The sequence below is a fragment of the Spermophilus citellus genome (genome assembly GCF_964194105.1).
Source record: "Spermophilus citellus genome assembly, chromosome: 4".
NCBI classification, from domain to species: Eukaryota; Metazoa; Chordata; class Mammalia; order Rodentia; family Sciuridae; genus Spermophilus; species Spermophilus citellus.
The window spans coordinates 145168937-145184213 of record NC_138185.1 but is presented as its reverse complement, the minus strand read 5'-3'; the positions used below and the strand labels follow the sequence as shown (position 1 = coordinate 145184213).

General features: G+C 39.6%; 1 protein-coding gene across 2 annotated transcripts in view; it reads left to right on the top strand.

The window, feature by feature from the left end:
* Positions 1-11651: 11651 nt before the first annotated feature.
* AVEN (apoptosis and caspase activation inhibitor) overlaps positions 11652-15277 on the top strand; it is a 171329-nt gene continuing 167703 nt past the window's right edge. The window contains exon 1 of one of the 2 annotated variants that reach the window (XM_081288852.1): positions 11652-12124. In XM_081288852.1, the coding sequence (XP_081144978.1) occupies positions 11894-12124 (231 nt within the window). In that variant the 5' untranslated portion in view covers positions 11652-11893. The remainder of the gene's footprint in view (positions 12125-15277) is intronic. The other variant, XM_081288851.1, reaches the window with a different exon arrangement.

Below are 15277 nucleotides of genomic sequence, written 5' to 3'. Positions count from 1 at the left end.
ATTATGCCACAAAACAACTCTTAGCAAGTACAAAAAAGTAGAGATACTTCCCTGCATCTATCAGACCATAATGGAATAAAATTAGAAATCAAATAAAAAATAAAAGCTACTCCAACACCTGGAGACTAAATAATATACTACTGAATGATCAATGGGTTGCAAAAGACATCAAGGAGGAGATTTAAAAATTCTTAGAGGTGAATGAGAACACAGATACAACATAGAGAAATCTCTGGGACACTATGAAGGCAGTACTAAGAGGAAAGTTCATTGCATGGAGTTCATTCCTTAAAAGAAGATAAACCAACAAACAAATGACTTAACATTACATTAGAAAAAGAAGATCAAATCAACACCAAAAGCAGTAGAATACAGGAAATAATTAAAATCTGAGCTGATATCAATGAAGTTGAAGCAAAAGAAACAACTGAAAAAAGTTGACAAAACAAAAAGTTGGTTCTTTGAAAAAATAAATAAAATTGATAAATGCTTAGCCATGCTAACAAATAGAAGGAGAGAGAAAACTCAAATTACTAACACATGTGATGAAAAAGAAAATATCACAACAGACACCACTGAAATACAGAAAATAATTAGAAATTATTTTTAAAACTTATACTCCAATAAAATAGAAAATATTGAAGGCATCAAAAAATTTCTAATGTCATATGATTTGCCCAAATGGAATCTGGATAATATACACAATTTAAGCAGATCAATTTTAAGTGATGAAATAGAAGATGCCATCATAAGCCTACCAACCAAGAAAAGCCCAGGACCAGATGGATGCACAGCTGAGTTCTACAAGACCTTTAAAGTAAAGTACCAATACTCTTTTTTTTTTTTTTAAGAGAGAGTGAGGGGGGGGGGGAGAGAGAGAGAGAGAGAATCTCTAATATTTTATTTTTTAGTTCTCGGCGGACACAACATCTTTGTTGGTATGTGGTGCTGAGGATCGAACCCGGGCCGCACGCATGCCAGGCGAGCGCGCTACCGCTTGAGCCACATCCCCAGCCCCCAATACTCTTTAATTTATTTCGGGAAATAGAAAAAGAGGGAGCACTTCCAAATTCATTTTATGAGGCCAATATCACCCTGATTCCAAAACCAGGCAAAGACACATCAAAGGAAGAAAACTTCAGATCAACACCTCTAATGAATATAGATGCAAAAATTCTCAGTAAAATTCTGGCAAATTGAATATAAAAACATATGAAAAAGATAGTGCACCACGATCAAGTGGGGTTCATCCCAGGGAAGCAAGGTTAATTCAACATATGGAAATCAATAAATGTAACTCATCACATCAATTGATCATCTCAATAGACAAAGAAAAAGCATTCGACAAAATACAGCACCGCTTCATGTTCAAAACACCAGAAAAACTAGGAATAACAGGAACATATCTCAACATTGTAAAAGCTATCTGTGCTAAACCCCAGGCCAACATTATTCTAAATGGAGAAGAATTGAATGCATTCCCTATAAAAACTGGAACAAGACAGGGATGCCCTCTTTCACCACTTCTATTTAATATAGTTCTTGAAACACTGGCCAGAGCAACTAGACAAAAGAAATTAAAGGGATACAGATAGGAAAAGAAAAACTCAAATTAGCACAATTTGCTGATGATATGATTCTGTACCAGAAGACTCAAAAAAATTCCACCAGAAAACTTCTAGAACTAGTAAATGAATTCAGCAAAGTAGCAGGATATAAAATCAACACTCGTATAAAGCAAAGACATTTCTGTATATCAGTGACAAATCTTCTGAAAGGGAAATAAGGAAAACTACCACATTTACAATTGCCTCAAAAAAAAAAATTTGAAAATCAACCTAAATAAGAGGTGAAATACCTCTACAACAAAAACTACAGAACGCTAAAGAAAGAAATTAAAGAAGACTTTAGAAGTTGGAAAGAACTCTCTTGTTCTTGGATATGCAGAATTAATATTGTCAAAATGAAAATACTACCAAAAACACTATACAGATTTAATGCAATTCCAATCAAAACCCCAATGATATTCCTCATAGAAATAGAAAAAGCAATCATGAAATTCATCTGGAAAAATAAGAGACCCAGAATAGAATAGAATAGCTAAAGCAATCCTTAGAAAGAAGAGCGAAGGGGGCTGGGGATGTGGCTCAAGCGGTAGCACGCTCGCCTGGCATGCATGCGACCCGGGTTCGATCCTCAGCACCACATACCAACAAAGATGTTGTGTCCGCCGAGAACTAAAAAATAAATATTAAAAAATTCTCTCTCTCTCTCTCCTCTCTCTCTCTCTTTCTAAAAGGAAAAAAAAAGAAAGAAGAGCGAAGCAGGTGGCATCACTATACCAGACCTTAAACTATACTACAGAGAAATAGTAACAAAAACATGATATTGGCATCAAAATAGACTTGTAGACCAATGGCACAGAATACAGGATACAGAGATTAACCTACATAATTACAGTTATCTTATATTAGACAAAGGAACCAAAAACATACATTGGAGAAAAGATAGCCTATTCAACAAATGGTGCTGGGAGAACTGGAAATCCATATGCAACAAAATAAAATTAAACCCCTATTTCTCACCTTGCACAAAACTCAATCAAAGTGGACCAAGGACCTAGGAATTAAACCAGAGACAATGAGCCTAATAGAAGAAAAAGTAGGCCCAAATCATATTGGATTAGGCTCCTACTTCCTTAAGAAGACTCCTGCAGTGCAAGAATTAAAATCAAGAATTAATAAATGGGATGAATTCAAACTAAAAAGCTTCTCAGCAAAAGAAACAATCAGTGAGGTGAATAGAGAGCCTACAGTTTGGGAGCAAAATTTTACCACTTGCACATCAGACAGAGTACTAATCTCTAGGGTATATAAATAACTCAAAAAGCCAAACTCCAAAAAACCAAATAACCCAATCAATAAATGGGCCAAGGAACTAAACAGACACTTCTCAGAAGGGGATATACAATCAATCAATAAATAAATGAAAAAATGTTCAACATCTTTAGCAATTAGAGAAATGCAAATCAAAACTACTCTAAGATTTCATCTCACTCCAGTCAGAATGGCAGCTATTATGAAGACAAACAACAATAAGAGCTGGCGAAGATGTGGGGAAAAAGGCACACTCATACATTGCTGGTGGGATTGCAAAATGGTGCAGCCAATATGGAAAGCAGTATGGAGATTCTTTGGAAAACTGGGAATGGAACCACCTTTTGATCCAGCTATCCCTCTCCTCGGACTATACCCAACGGACTTAAAAACAGCATACTACAGGGACACAGCCACATCAATGTTTATTGCAGCACAATTCACAGGCTAAACCGTGGAACCAACCTAGATGCCCTTCAGTAGATGAATGGATAAAGAAAACGTGGTGTGTGTGTGTGTGTGTGTGTGTGTGTGTGTGTGTGTGTATGTGTATACACACATACATACATACATATACATACACATTGGGGATATATATATATATATATATATATATATATATATATATATATCCCCAATGGAATATTTCTCAGTAATGAAAGAAAATAAAATCATGGCATTTTCAGGCAAATGGATGAAATTGGAGAATATATAAACTAATAAACCAATCCCCAAAAAACAAATGCCGAATGTTTCCTCTGATATAAGGAGACTGATTCATAGTGGAGTTGGGAGGGGGAGCATGGGAAGATTAGACAAACTATAGACAGGGCAAAGGGGAAGCAGGGGAAGTGAGGGGGCCAGTGGGTAAAAAAAGATGGTGGAATGAGATGGACATCACTATCCTAAGTACATATATGAAAAAGACATGAATGGTGTGAATATACTTTGTATACAAGCAGAGAGATGAAGAATAGTGCTCTGCATATGTAATATGAATTGTAATGCATTCTGCTATCATATATAACAAATTAGAATAAAAAAATTAAAAAATAAAATAAAAAAACATAGAAGACTGAGCAAATAGCTTGTAACAACTGGGCCAAATATGTGAGGGTTTGTTTTTTTTTTTTTTTTTGTGGTGCTGGGGATTGATTCCAAGGCCTTGTGCATAGGAGGAAAACTCTCTACCAACTGAGCTATGTCCCCAGACCCCAAATAAGGATTTAATCTTTAATCCCAGAGAATTTATGTATGCTGTTATACTTAGGCTGAAATAAAAATTAATAATTGTTTGAAAAAAATGGGTATTTTAAATCAATTATCTGTTGACAATTTAAACTTTAAAATTAAAAGAAAAATTTTCCTTTGTGGATTAAAAGTCTTTGTACATAGCTGGGCATATTGGCACATGCCTGAAACTCCAGCAATTCAGGAAAAGCAGGAAGATCCTAAGTTCAAGTGCAGCCTCAGCAACTTAGTGAGACCTGTCTCAAAATTAAAAAAAAACTATGCATGTATGTGATAAAGATTTTGATAAGTTCAAAAGGGTAAAAAGTAGGTTTTGTCTTCCCCAAAATCTGTTCTCTAAGCTCCCAGTCTCCCTTTTCCAGATGTATCTCTTGTTACCTTGCATCTATAACTGCTTGGTATTATCAACACCCTAAAAGTCATCAGCGCAAGTCCCAAGGATGCTGGGTCACTAGGCAGAGACTTCCTGGCACCTGAAAAGGGTGAATAAAGTTACACTACACCATATAATTTTGTTGGCAAATACCATCATAGGCTGTTTTCTAGTTGCCAGAGCTAAGTTACCCAGTGCAAGAAAAAGCCTATAGAACTTCCTTTATTTTTCATTACTCCTTTTCTTCTTTCTTTCCCCCAATAAATACCTAATGAATGTCTATTATGTGATGGATTCAAATGCTAGAGATACCACAGAACAAGACAAGACTCTGCCTCAAGACATGATTTGGGGATACAAACAGGTAAATAGCAGGGGACAGCATGCCACTGGACACACGTGACCCAGTTGTATGTATGTATGGGCAGGAACTCCATGAATGTGTGTGTGTAACTTGGATATGTCTTCTCTCTCATCTGGTTTCCCATATGAAAAAATAAGAAAACTCAACAATGGAATGGATCCAAGATAACTATAGTTCTGTAAATTTGAATCTGCATTATCTAATGTGATGGTTAATTTTATGTGTCAACTTGTCTAGACTACAGGACTCAGTTGTTTGATTAAATCAATCAAGATGTTGCTATGAAAGTACTTTTCAGATATGATTGACACTGAATCAGTAGACTTTGAGTACAGCAGAAGTGGATTCATAATGTAGATGGAATTTACCCAATCACTTGAAGACCGTAAACGAAAAGACTGAGACTTCTAGAAGAGGAAGGATTTCTGCCTCCAGGTGGAGGACTCAAGAGGACAACATCAATTCCTGCTGGCTGCCCACGCTGCCCACTAGCTTCAGACTCACCAGGCCCTGCTAACATGTGAGCATGGGAACCTGTCCCTCCCCCTCCCCTGTCCTCCACCAGTGAGTTTGGGGATGAGGTTTGATTCCTATAAAATGAAGGGTTGATCTAGGTAAGCAGATCTCATCATAGGCTGCTCAGTAAAACCACCCAGGAGCTTTAGAAAAGTATTAATGTCTGGGCCTCATCACTGGCCTGTTAACTCAGAAACTACTTGAGAGACACTTGGGTATAATTTCATTTTCAAATTCCTTAGGTGATCCTCATGTACAGCTAGAGGGGGAAAACCAGTGATGCGCCAGGTGAAGTTATTAGAGGGCAACGCTGGCATCACCTGGTAGCTCTTTATAAATGAGTAATCCCTACAACTAGAATCAGTGCTTCTCAAAATTTAACATGTATACAAATTACCTGGTGGAACTTGTTAAGTTGTAGAATGGGGCTTGCAATTCCACAGTTTTTAAAAAAAGCCTGAGTACTCTTGATGCTGTGATCCCCTAAAATATAAGGCTAAGAATAATTTCTCAACTTCCTAGAAAAGGCAAACCATAGCTCACAAAGATGCTGTTAAACTGGAATTTTAAATTGAAATGCACAGTAACATATGTATTTCCTTCTACCTTACAAAGTCATTTGAGTTTTTTCTTCCTGTTTGAAATTAATAAATCTTTCCAACTTTGCTTACCTCTATTCTTTTCATTTGGGGAGGAGAATGGTTTTTTCTGGTTCCTAGGTTACTGGGCCTCCACAGATCCTTTCACAAAGGCATTTGGGACATGAGGAAGGCTCTATAACTGAAGGACTGATTTCTTTATTTGGATCATAGTTGAGTGTGAAGACTAAGTTTCAAGCATGAGAGTTTTCCACCAGATGTTTCTTTTTCTTTCCTTCTTTTTTGGTACAGGGATTGAACCCAGGAGTCGTTAACCACGAAACTGCATCCCAGCCCTTTTAATATTTTATTTTGAGGCAAGGTCTCACTAAGGTACTTGCTAAGTTGCTGAAGCTGGTCATGAACATGTAATCCTCCTGCCTCAGCCTCTCTAGTTGCTGGGATTACAGGTGTACACCCCCATGCCCAGTTTCCATCATACATTTCTTGAATCATTAAACAAAACAAAAAAACTTCTTGAGTAAAAGACTGTGTTTATGGAGGAGTAACTCTTATTTTTTGGTAGTGGAGAAGTTGTAAAAGGAGGCAAATGAAATGCAACTGATTATCTGGGTGTGGGATCCGGACTCTTACTTGGTTACTCCAACTGTAAAAGTAATTACTTTTCATCCACTGTCCAGAGAATGTTTATTTCTAAGGTGCCAGCATTAGCAGAGAGCAGGGGAATAAAAAGTCTTGTGTTCCCAACCTTAGCAGTTTGTGTCTTTGTTCTTTGTAGTCAATGAATTACAATAGAAGAAAAACAACATAAAAACCAAAAGGTGAACACTGTGTCCTAAATGAATTCCTTTCCTTGGAGAGTGGCCTTGACTTCCTAGGCTTTGCATAAGTGAACTTAGGCCTTGATTTTCTGAAATCCCTTTTCTCTGAAGAGCTTTATGCCTCAACTTGTCCTTGCTGTGTTTCTTTGTTTCTATAGCAGCCTGCAGTGGAAAACTTTTTGTCTATAGCTCATTGATTTTGGGACATCAACAGAACCAGCTCATGTCATTATTATGGAAAATGTTGATGAGCTCCTCTTCCTTTTCAAGAACAAATCTAGAACAAGTAGGCTTAAAACACATGGGGTAACAATGGGTTAGGTATCAGAAAGGACTTCCAATGAGAAAAGTACAAGAAAGGGATGTTCTGGACTTGGTAACTATTTTATTTACTTATTTTTAAATTTATTTTATTTTTTGATACTAGGGACTGAACTCAGGGGCACTTTACCATTGAGCTACATCCTCAGCCATTTTTTTTTTTTTTTTGGTACCAAGGATTGAACTCAGGGGCACTAGAGCACTGAGTCACATTCCAAGCCCTATTTTGTATTTTATTTAGAGAAAGGGTCTCACTGAATTGCTTAGTGCTTCGATTTTGCTGAGGCTGGCTTTGAACTTGTGATCCTCCTGCCTCAGCCTCCCGAGCCATGGGATTACTGGTGTGCACCACCATGCCTGGCCTAGCCATTTTTATTTTTTATTTTGAGACAGGGTGTCCTTAAGCTACTGTAGGTCTTGCTAAATTGCTGAGGCGGGGCTTAAACTTGCTCCTTCTGTCTCAGCTTCCTGAGTTGATGAGATAGAGTAGAAGTGCTATCTAAAGATTTGGCAATTAGGAGATGATTTCTCAATGTCTCTGAAGAGACAGAATCTGGAGCAAGATTGTAACATGACATTCTTTTAAAAACATTTGCCACTTTTACCACTGTACTAGATTCTGTAGATCATATGAAAGAGATACATGACAGGCCTTGAACTGAAGGAGTTAGTCTTTTTCAGTTCTAAAAAGGAGGATTTAGGAATAATGTTGAACTTTTAGACCAAACTGATGTGATTGTTATGGAGGACATTAAATGATTGCATTGTTAGTGTAGGACAAGGAAACAGATGAGACTTTTTTACATGAAGGCAAAAACTGGAGCCACTTAATGCATATCCTGTATTCCCAGGCCTTGAGGCTGGGGGTGGGGGTGGAGAGGGCTGTCCCCCTCTGTTAGAAACAGTCTTATTATCCCAGATCATGACTTTCATTTTAAATATTATCATTTTCTATATATGTCTTGATATGAAGAAGTCTTGAAGCAGCGCCACAACAGATTTATAGATGAATTGGAACATCCAGAAGCCCTTCACTATTCCCTAAGTCTTCTCAACAGAGTTAAGGACAAGGACTATTTATTTATCTTTGAATTTCCAAGGATGGCATGTTGTTCTGCAAGTAACAAAAAAAAAATGTTTTAAGGAGGAGGGAATGATCAAGTGTATCATATGAGGTTGATAAATAAAGATTAGGAATGAAAGCTGATCATTGGATTTAGTTACATGAGATCATAATGAATCTTTTTAAAAAATATTTATTTAGTTTTAGTTGAACGCCATATCTTTATGTGGTGCTGAGGATCAAACCCAGAGCCTCACACATCCTAGGTGAATGCTCTACTGCTGAGCCTCAACCCCAGCCCTAAGCTCATAATGAATCTTGATACACTGTTATGGTGAAATAGTGTGAAAGCCTCCTGGAAAAGAAAGTGGATGGGAGAACTGATGACTCTTTTGAGCAGCTTTGTTATAATGGGGGTAGAGAAATGGAGTGAAAACTGGATTAGGAGGCAGTTATTTTACAAAGAAAAAGGTGGAAATAATACATGTTTTTATGGTAATGTGAATTGTCCTTCCGAAGTTTAAAAACTGGCATGTAGAAAGAGTTGCTGAAGAGATGTCCCAAAGTTGGAGAGTAGGGAGACAAAGTGGTGGGGGTAATAAAGGCATTGTTTTCTATGGGTATTATGAAGATTAAATGAATATGTGTAGGGGCTGGGGATGTGGCTCAAGCGGTAGCGCGCTCGCCTGGCATGCGTGCGGCCCGGGTTTGATCCTCAGCACCACATACCAACAAAAGATGTTGTGTCCGCCGAGAACTAAAAAATAAATATTAAAAATTCTCTCTCTCTCCTCACTCTCTCTTTAAAAAAAAAATGAATATGTGTAAAGTACTTAGAATAGTGTCAGGTGCAAAATGTTAAATGAATAAGTGTTACTACCACTCTACACAAGTCTGTCAAACAGGCCTAGTAAATACCTTCTCATAGTGTTACTGCTAAATGAAAGTATCAAGCATATTTATTGTGTTCTAATGAAGTTGGCTTAATTTGAAAGCCAATGATCTTTTCAACCTCATACTTTTGGAAATTTCTTGAAAACTATTGTATAGCTATATTGATTTGTTCTAGTGATTCTCATCTACCATAATTTTTGCTTCTCAGGGGACATCTGGCAAGTCTGGAGACATTTTTGGTTGTCATAACTTAGGGTAGAAGGGGTGACACTGGCATCTAGTGGGGAGAGGCCAGGGATGCTATTAAACATTCTCACAGAGAATAAGCCACCACAAAAATTTTATGAAGCTCTAAATGTGCCAAGGTCATGTGAGGTATTCTGATTTGTATAAATATTGATGAAATTAATATGTGGGGGGCTGGGGATGTGGCTCAAGCGGTAGCGCGCTCGCCTGGCATGCATGCGGCCCGGGTTCGATCCTCAGCACCACATACAGACAAAGATGTTGTGTCCGCCAAATACTAAAAGAAATAAACATTAAAATTCTCTCTCTCTCTCCCTCTCTCTCACTAAAAAAAAAAAAAAAAGAAAGAAAAGAAATTAATATGTGGATCTCTGTTTTGGTGGGAGCCCCAAACCAGTGGTATGCTGGTAAATATTCAACCACTTTCTTCCATGTCCTTTTCTCCCTACTGTAGTATGAATGTTTGTCTCCTCTAAGTCACTTAAAATTCAATCACCAACGTGGTGGTATTAGGAGATCAGGCCTTTGACAGGCAAACAGGTCCTGAGGGTGGGACCCTCACGAATGGGACTAGTGCCCACACAAAAGAAATCCCAGAGAGCTAGCTGTCAAGTCCAAGAAGAAGGCATCTGCAAATTTTTGGTGAAGGCCTGTCTTCTTGTCATAACAGTTTTCTCCTCACATTGTGGAAGAGGGGAGCTAGTTCTTGTCTGCTTGTGAAATTAAGACAGCCAATATCACTCAGGATTAAGATAGTCATCCCTATTCTGAGCTCTCAAATTCAATAGTTCTTCCCCTTGAGCACACACACACAAAATGGGAAAATTATTTTGGTTTTGAGATGCAAAGGATGAAGGATCAAAACTCAGGGCCTCACACATGCTAAGCAAGTGCTCTACCATTGACCTCACAGCTTCTAGCTGTGTGATCTTTAACGTTATTTAACATTAGTGTTTTAGATGTTTTAACACCAGTTTACTCATAGGGCTGCTGAGGTTCAAACAAGGGGACATATGGGAAGTACTTAGAACAGTGTTCTAAGTGTTACTTTTTTTTTTTTTTTTCCCTTCTGCAGTAATACTGTTACTTTTTTTTTCTCCCTTTTGCAGTACTAGGGATCAAACCTAGGTGCTTGGTCAAGCCTGCTAGAAAAGTGTTCTATCACTCAGCAACACCACTCTTTTTGAGACAGGCTCTTGCTCAGTTGCCTGGGCTGGCTGCAACCCCAAGTATTACAGGTGTGTGCTACTGCCCATGGCCAAGTGTTAACTATTTTTTAAGATTGTTTCAAATTTACAGTCCTCAGGAGTTCCCTCACCCTGAAAAGCTCCTTATCAAAAAGTCCAACTCCTGTTCACCCAACAGACTTTAGCCTGTTTGTTGGGCATACTTCTTTGGCTCTTGATCTTGAACCTCTCACGGCACTTGGCCCACTGGACTGTAATAATCTGTTCATAGGATTATCTTCCTTGTGGGATTGAGCTACTCAGGGTAGGGTCAATGGCTTTTTTAAAAATTCAGGACATAAAAAAAAAATTCAGGACATAGCACCGTGTCTGTGCAGAGCAGATGATTAGAAGCAAAGAAAACCTTTAACTATATGTGGGTTTAAGGAAAGGCCACAAAGGACTGGCAAAGAAAAAACACATTTTTTTTTTTTTTTTTTTTTGCTAGGCTGACGTTTTTACCCTGGTTTTCATTATTTTCATGTGGTTTCTGGAACAAGGTTAAAAGTGGCTCCCATGAGTCTGTATAACCAACTGTTTGCTCTCCCTTTCTCTTTGGAGGGTACTGTCCAAGTTAGAATGTCAGTTTCATCACTATCCAGCTGTATCACTGTAGTAAATGTCTTATATTCTATTATGGTACCTGAAAAATAAGGGCTTCAGTAGCATTTGCTTCACAGTACAGCTTACATTTACTGAGTACATGAGCACTTAATTTTCTCCCAACCACTGTGATTATTTCCACAAAATTTCTCTTGAAGACCTAACGGCCCCTTCTATTCTCTACATATTATAATCTGCTTCCTACTCCCAGTTGCTGCAGTTGGGCAACCCACCGGGTTCCTACACCTTTCTAAACTGATTTCAGTATAATTTAAAAATAATTTCATCCTTGAAAATGAGGAAATTAAATAGATGAAAATTAAACAGATGTAACTCAATGGAAATCCAACAGTTAACCAACATTTTGGTATATACTTGTTTAGACTTTTTCTAATGCAAATGGATTTTTTTCTTTTACAAATGAGTTCTATTATACAAACGTTTTAGGGCATCTTTTAATTTACCACGCCACCCCATACCAGTCTCTGGCCTTGAGGCGGCCCGGTCCCCCACTGCAGCTCCCACCGAATCCCCAGGCTTTCGCTTGGCGGTGCTCCCGCCCCACCTGCCGGACCCCGGGCCGCCCCGCCCCGCGTCCACCCGGGGCCCCATTCCCCGCGCCTCGCCGCCGCCGGGGGCCTGTCGCTCGCGGATGCTCCGTGCGGCCCGTTTCCGGTGAGGCCAGGGCGTCTCCGCGGCGGCCCGGCTCCCGCACGCTCAGCTCGGCCGGCGGCGGCCAGATGCAGGCGGAGCGAGGAGCTCGGGGCGGCCGCGGGCGGCGGCCCGGCGGGGATCGCGACCGCGAGCAGGCCGGGGCCGCTTCAGCGGTGGCGAGAGGCGGCAGTGGGGACGGAGGCGGCCGCCGGGGTCGCGGCCGGGGATTCCGCGGAGGCCGCGGCAGCCGAGGAGGAGGAGCCCCGCGAGGAGGCCGCCGGGAACCGCGAGGCCGCGGCGCCGGGGCTAGCGCGCCGGTAAGAGGCGATGGCTGGTGGGATCTGGCGGCACGCAGCCAGGCCTGGTTGGGCCGGGGCCCAGTCGGGAAGGCGGGCGAGTGTGCGGGTGCGCGCGAGCCGGCAGCGGTGCGCCTGCGCGGGATGCGAGGGTGGCGGTGGCGCGCAAGTGCGCGCGAGGTGGCTCTCGCTTCCTCCTGCGGGAAGTAAAGTCTCGTGGGCTTCCGCCTTGGCCCGGCGGTCGCGGTTCTGGAGTTCGAGACCCAGGGCCGAGGCTGCGCGTCTGGCTGCTGGTCTAGGGCGTTTTGGGTCCCTTGCTGTCACCTGCTTAACTCTCGCCGGCGAGGCGTGTCCAGGGCTTGGTCTGTAGGCACCCAGACCCCCAGCTGTTTTATCACCTTGGCTCCGGGTCTGAGGATCCAAGGGGTGGGTGGCTTTGTTCCTCCCTACACAGTGTCTGGCTTGCAGCGAGCGCATAATAATGATGATAATAATGATGATGATGATGATGATGATGATGGTGGTAAAAAGTCGAATGAAAGAATGCTCCGGATAATAATAATAATAATAATAATAATAATAATAATAATAATAATTTGAATGAAAGAATGCTCCGGACATTTGGGGGCGAGTTCAGATGACTTTTTTTTTTTTAAAGCATAGTCCTGTTACACTTACCTGTGTAATCAGGGGTTACTTGCCTTGTCTCTTGAAACATTCACACACTGAATATTCAATCAGTCAGGTGTGAGTTTTGATATGATTAATGTTAAATTCATAGAGGAAATTTCTCAGATTGGAGCAGGGAATGGTATATACATGAGCCAACTCTTAACCATATCTCAGCTACTGTAGTTAGAAATACTGTCTTTTTATGAGCTATTCTGTTATTTTTACATTTGTAGTGTAAAATTGTGTTTGTATTTTGAATTCTTATGTAAGACATAGGTTAAAAATTCTTTTAAAAATTTATTCAGGCAAAATTTCCTATTACTGAAATTTGCAATATCTCCCCAACACCCCACTCCCAAGGATACAACCTGGGGCCATGCCATAAAACTTAAATTTAAGTGTAAAAACCTTAACCTTGTTAGGATTAAAGTAGGTAACAAGCAAAAAAATTTTAGGGAGGGGGCTGGGGATATGGCTCAAGCGGTAGCGCGCTTGCCTGGTGTGCCTGCGGCCGGGGTTCGATCCTCAGCACCACATACCAACAAAGATGTTGTGTCCGCTGAGAACTAAAAAATAAATATTAAAAATTCTCTCTCTCTCTCTCTCTCTCTCTCTCTCTCTCTCTCTCTCTCTCTCTCACACACACACACACACACACTCTCTTAAAAAAAAAAAAAAAAAAGAAAAAAAATTTTAGGGTCAGCTTACCTGCCAGTTTGAGGAAGGAAATGATAGAAACCAACACCAGCCTAGTGCCCACTATTTATCACATTTTGTCCTTATAATAACTCTATTTTATATGATATGTGTATATATATAATACAAACAATATATACATACAATCTTCATTTTTATGCTTTAACTGATTTGCTTCAGCTTTCATAGGCAGTGGGAGAGCTGGGATTTAATCAGAGCAGCCCTTGAATCCACTCTGTTTTATGTCTTTCATTGTTGTGAACCCTTTGCACCTTTACTGAAGACAAAGTACTGTGGATGCAACTTGGCTGTAAGGATTAGGCTTTAGTAGTAATTGTAGTAATAGGACCTTTGATACTAACTACAGTATCTGGAACAAAGCCCTTATTGATAAATGTGTTTAATTTATTCAGTTCAGTGAGTGAAGGTCCTGCCTTATTCATCTTTGTTGAACTATATTAAATAAAATGATGGTAAATCATTTAGAAAAACAATGATATGACTTTTTAATTTATGCTGATATTGTAACCCATTCTATTAAAATTTTAGGCTTTTATCCCTTGTTGGAATAGTCTTAAAAATTCCATCTTATTTTTTCTTTTAGTATTTTCTCATGTTGTGGTGTCATGATTAGATGTGTCAGTGTATGTCTATGCTCAGCACAGAGCCTGGGACATAAAGATAGCTGCAGTTGCCATCATTGCTACCAATCTTAACACATCATCCTGTTTTCAGCCACAGCTGGATGAAGGGATGTAGGAAAGGTTATTCTTTCATAATATTTTAGATTGGTGACCTCTCAGATACTTTCCTCTTGTTTCTTTTCCTCCTCTTTTATATCAGAGTTTGGAAGTCATGTCCTAAGGTTAAAGGTTATATCCTGGGGCTAAATTTTTCATCTTTTCTGTTGTTAAGAGAAAATTATCAAGAAGAAAATAGAAATTACTGTTAATATCATCACCCAGAAATAATTACTGTTAACATTTTGATGTACATTTTTTCCGTGTACAACTGGAAAGATGTCATGAGACTTAAATTTAAAAAAGACAATATTATATTGATGTGAAAATTATGACGTGTGTGCATGTATGCATTTAAAATTCTGAAAGGATACATATAGGAATACATAACAATCTGTGTTTTGAGTGGGGGAAAATAGATTATTTCCCTTTATTCATTTTTTTTATGGTTGTGTATTGCCAGAAACATAATCTGTCTTGAAAAAAGGACTCTACAAGTATACTTTTGATTGTAAAATAAGGAAGACAGGCAAGACAATGCACATAAAGACTGTAGGGATTATCTCTGGGTGGTGGGATTCTGTGGTGTCCTTCACTATAGAAGTACAGAAGGGAAGATGGTCACTTGAGCTTGGATGGGTTGTACCTGGCCCTCTCCCCTTTCTCTCCTTCCCCCCCCCCTCTCTCCCCCCATAGTCACACCCCATCATTCCCCAACCTGAACTTTTAAGATTAAGAGATAGTTTTGCTCCTAAACACTTGGGTGTGTATTCCTAAAAGCAAGGAAATCTCTTATAACCATAGCACAGTAATCAAAACAGGAAAATAACATATTACAATACTATCATCTAACCTTATAGAGCTTTTACCAGTTGATGCAATAATGTCCTTTGTTAGGCTCTGAATCTTGAAGCAGGGACAGTTCCTTCATGGTGGCAGTCACCACGCATCTTAGCTAGTCTATTAGGTTACTGTTGAGTTTGCAGCTGCCTGCTTCTAATTCAGCCTGGTTATCTAGACGTCCTGTCAATCTTACAAAATTCTTTCAGAAAATTCATTTTCTGCT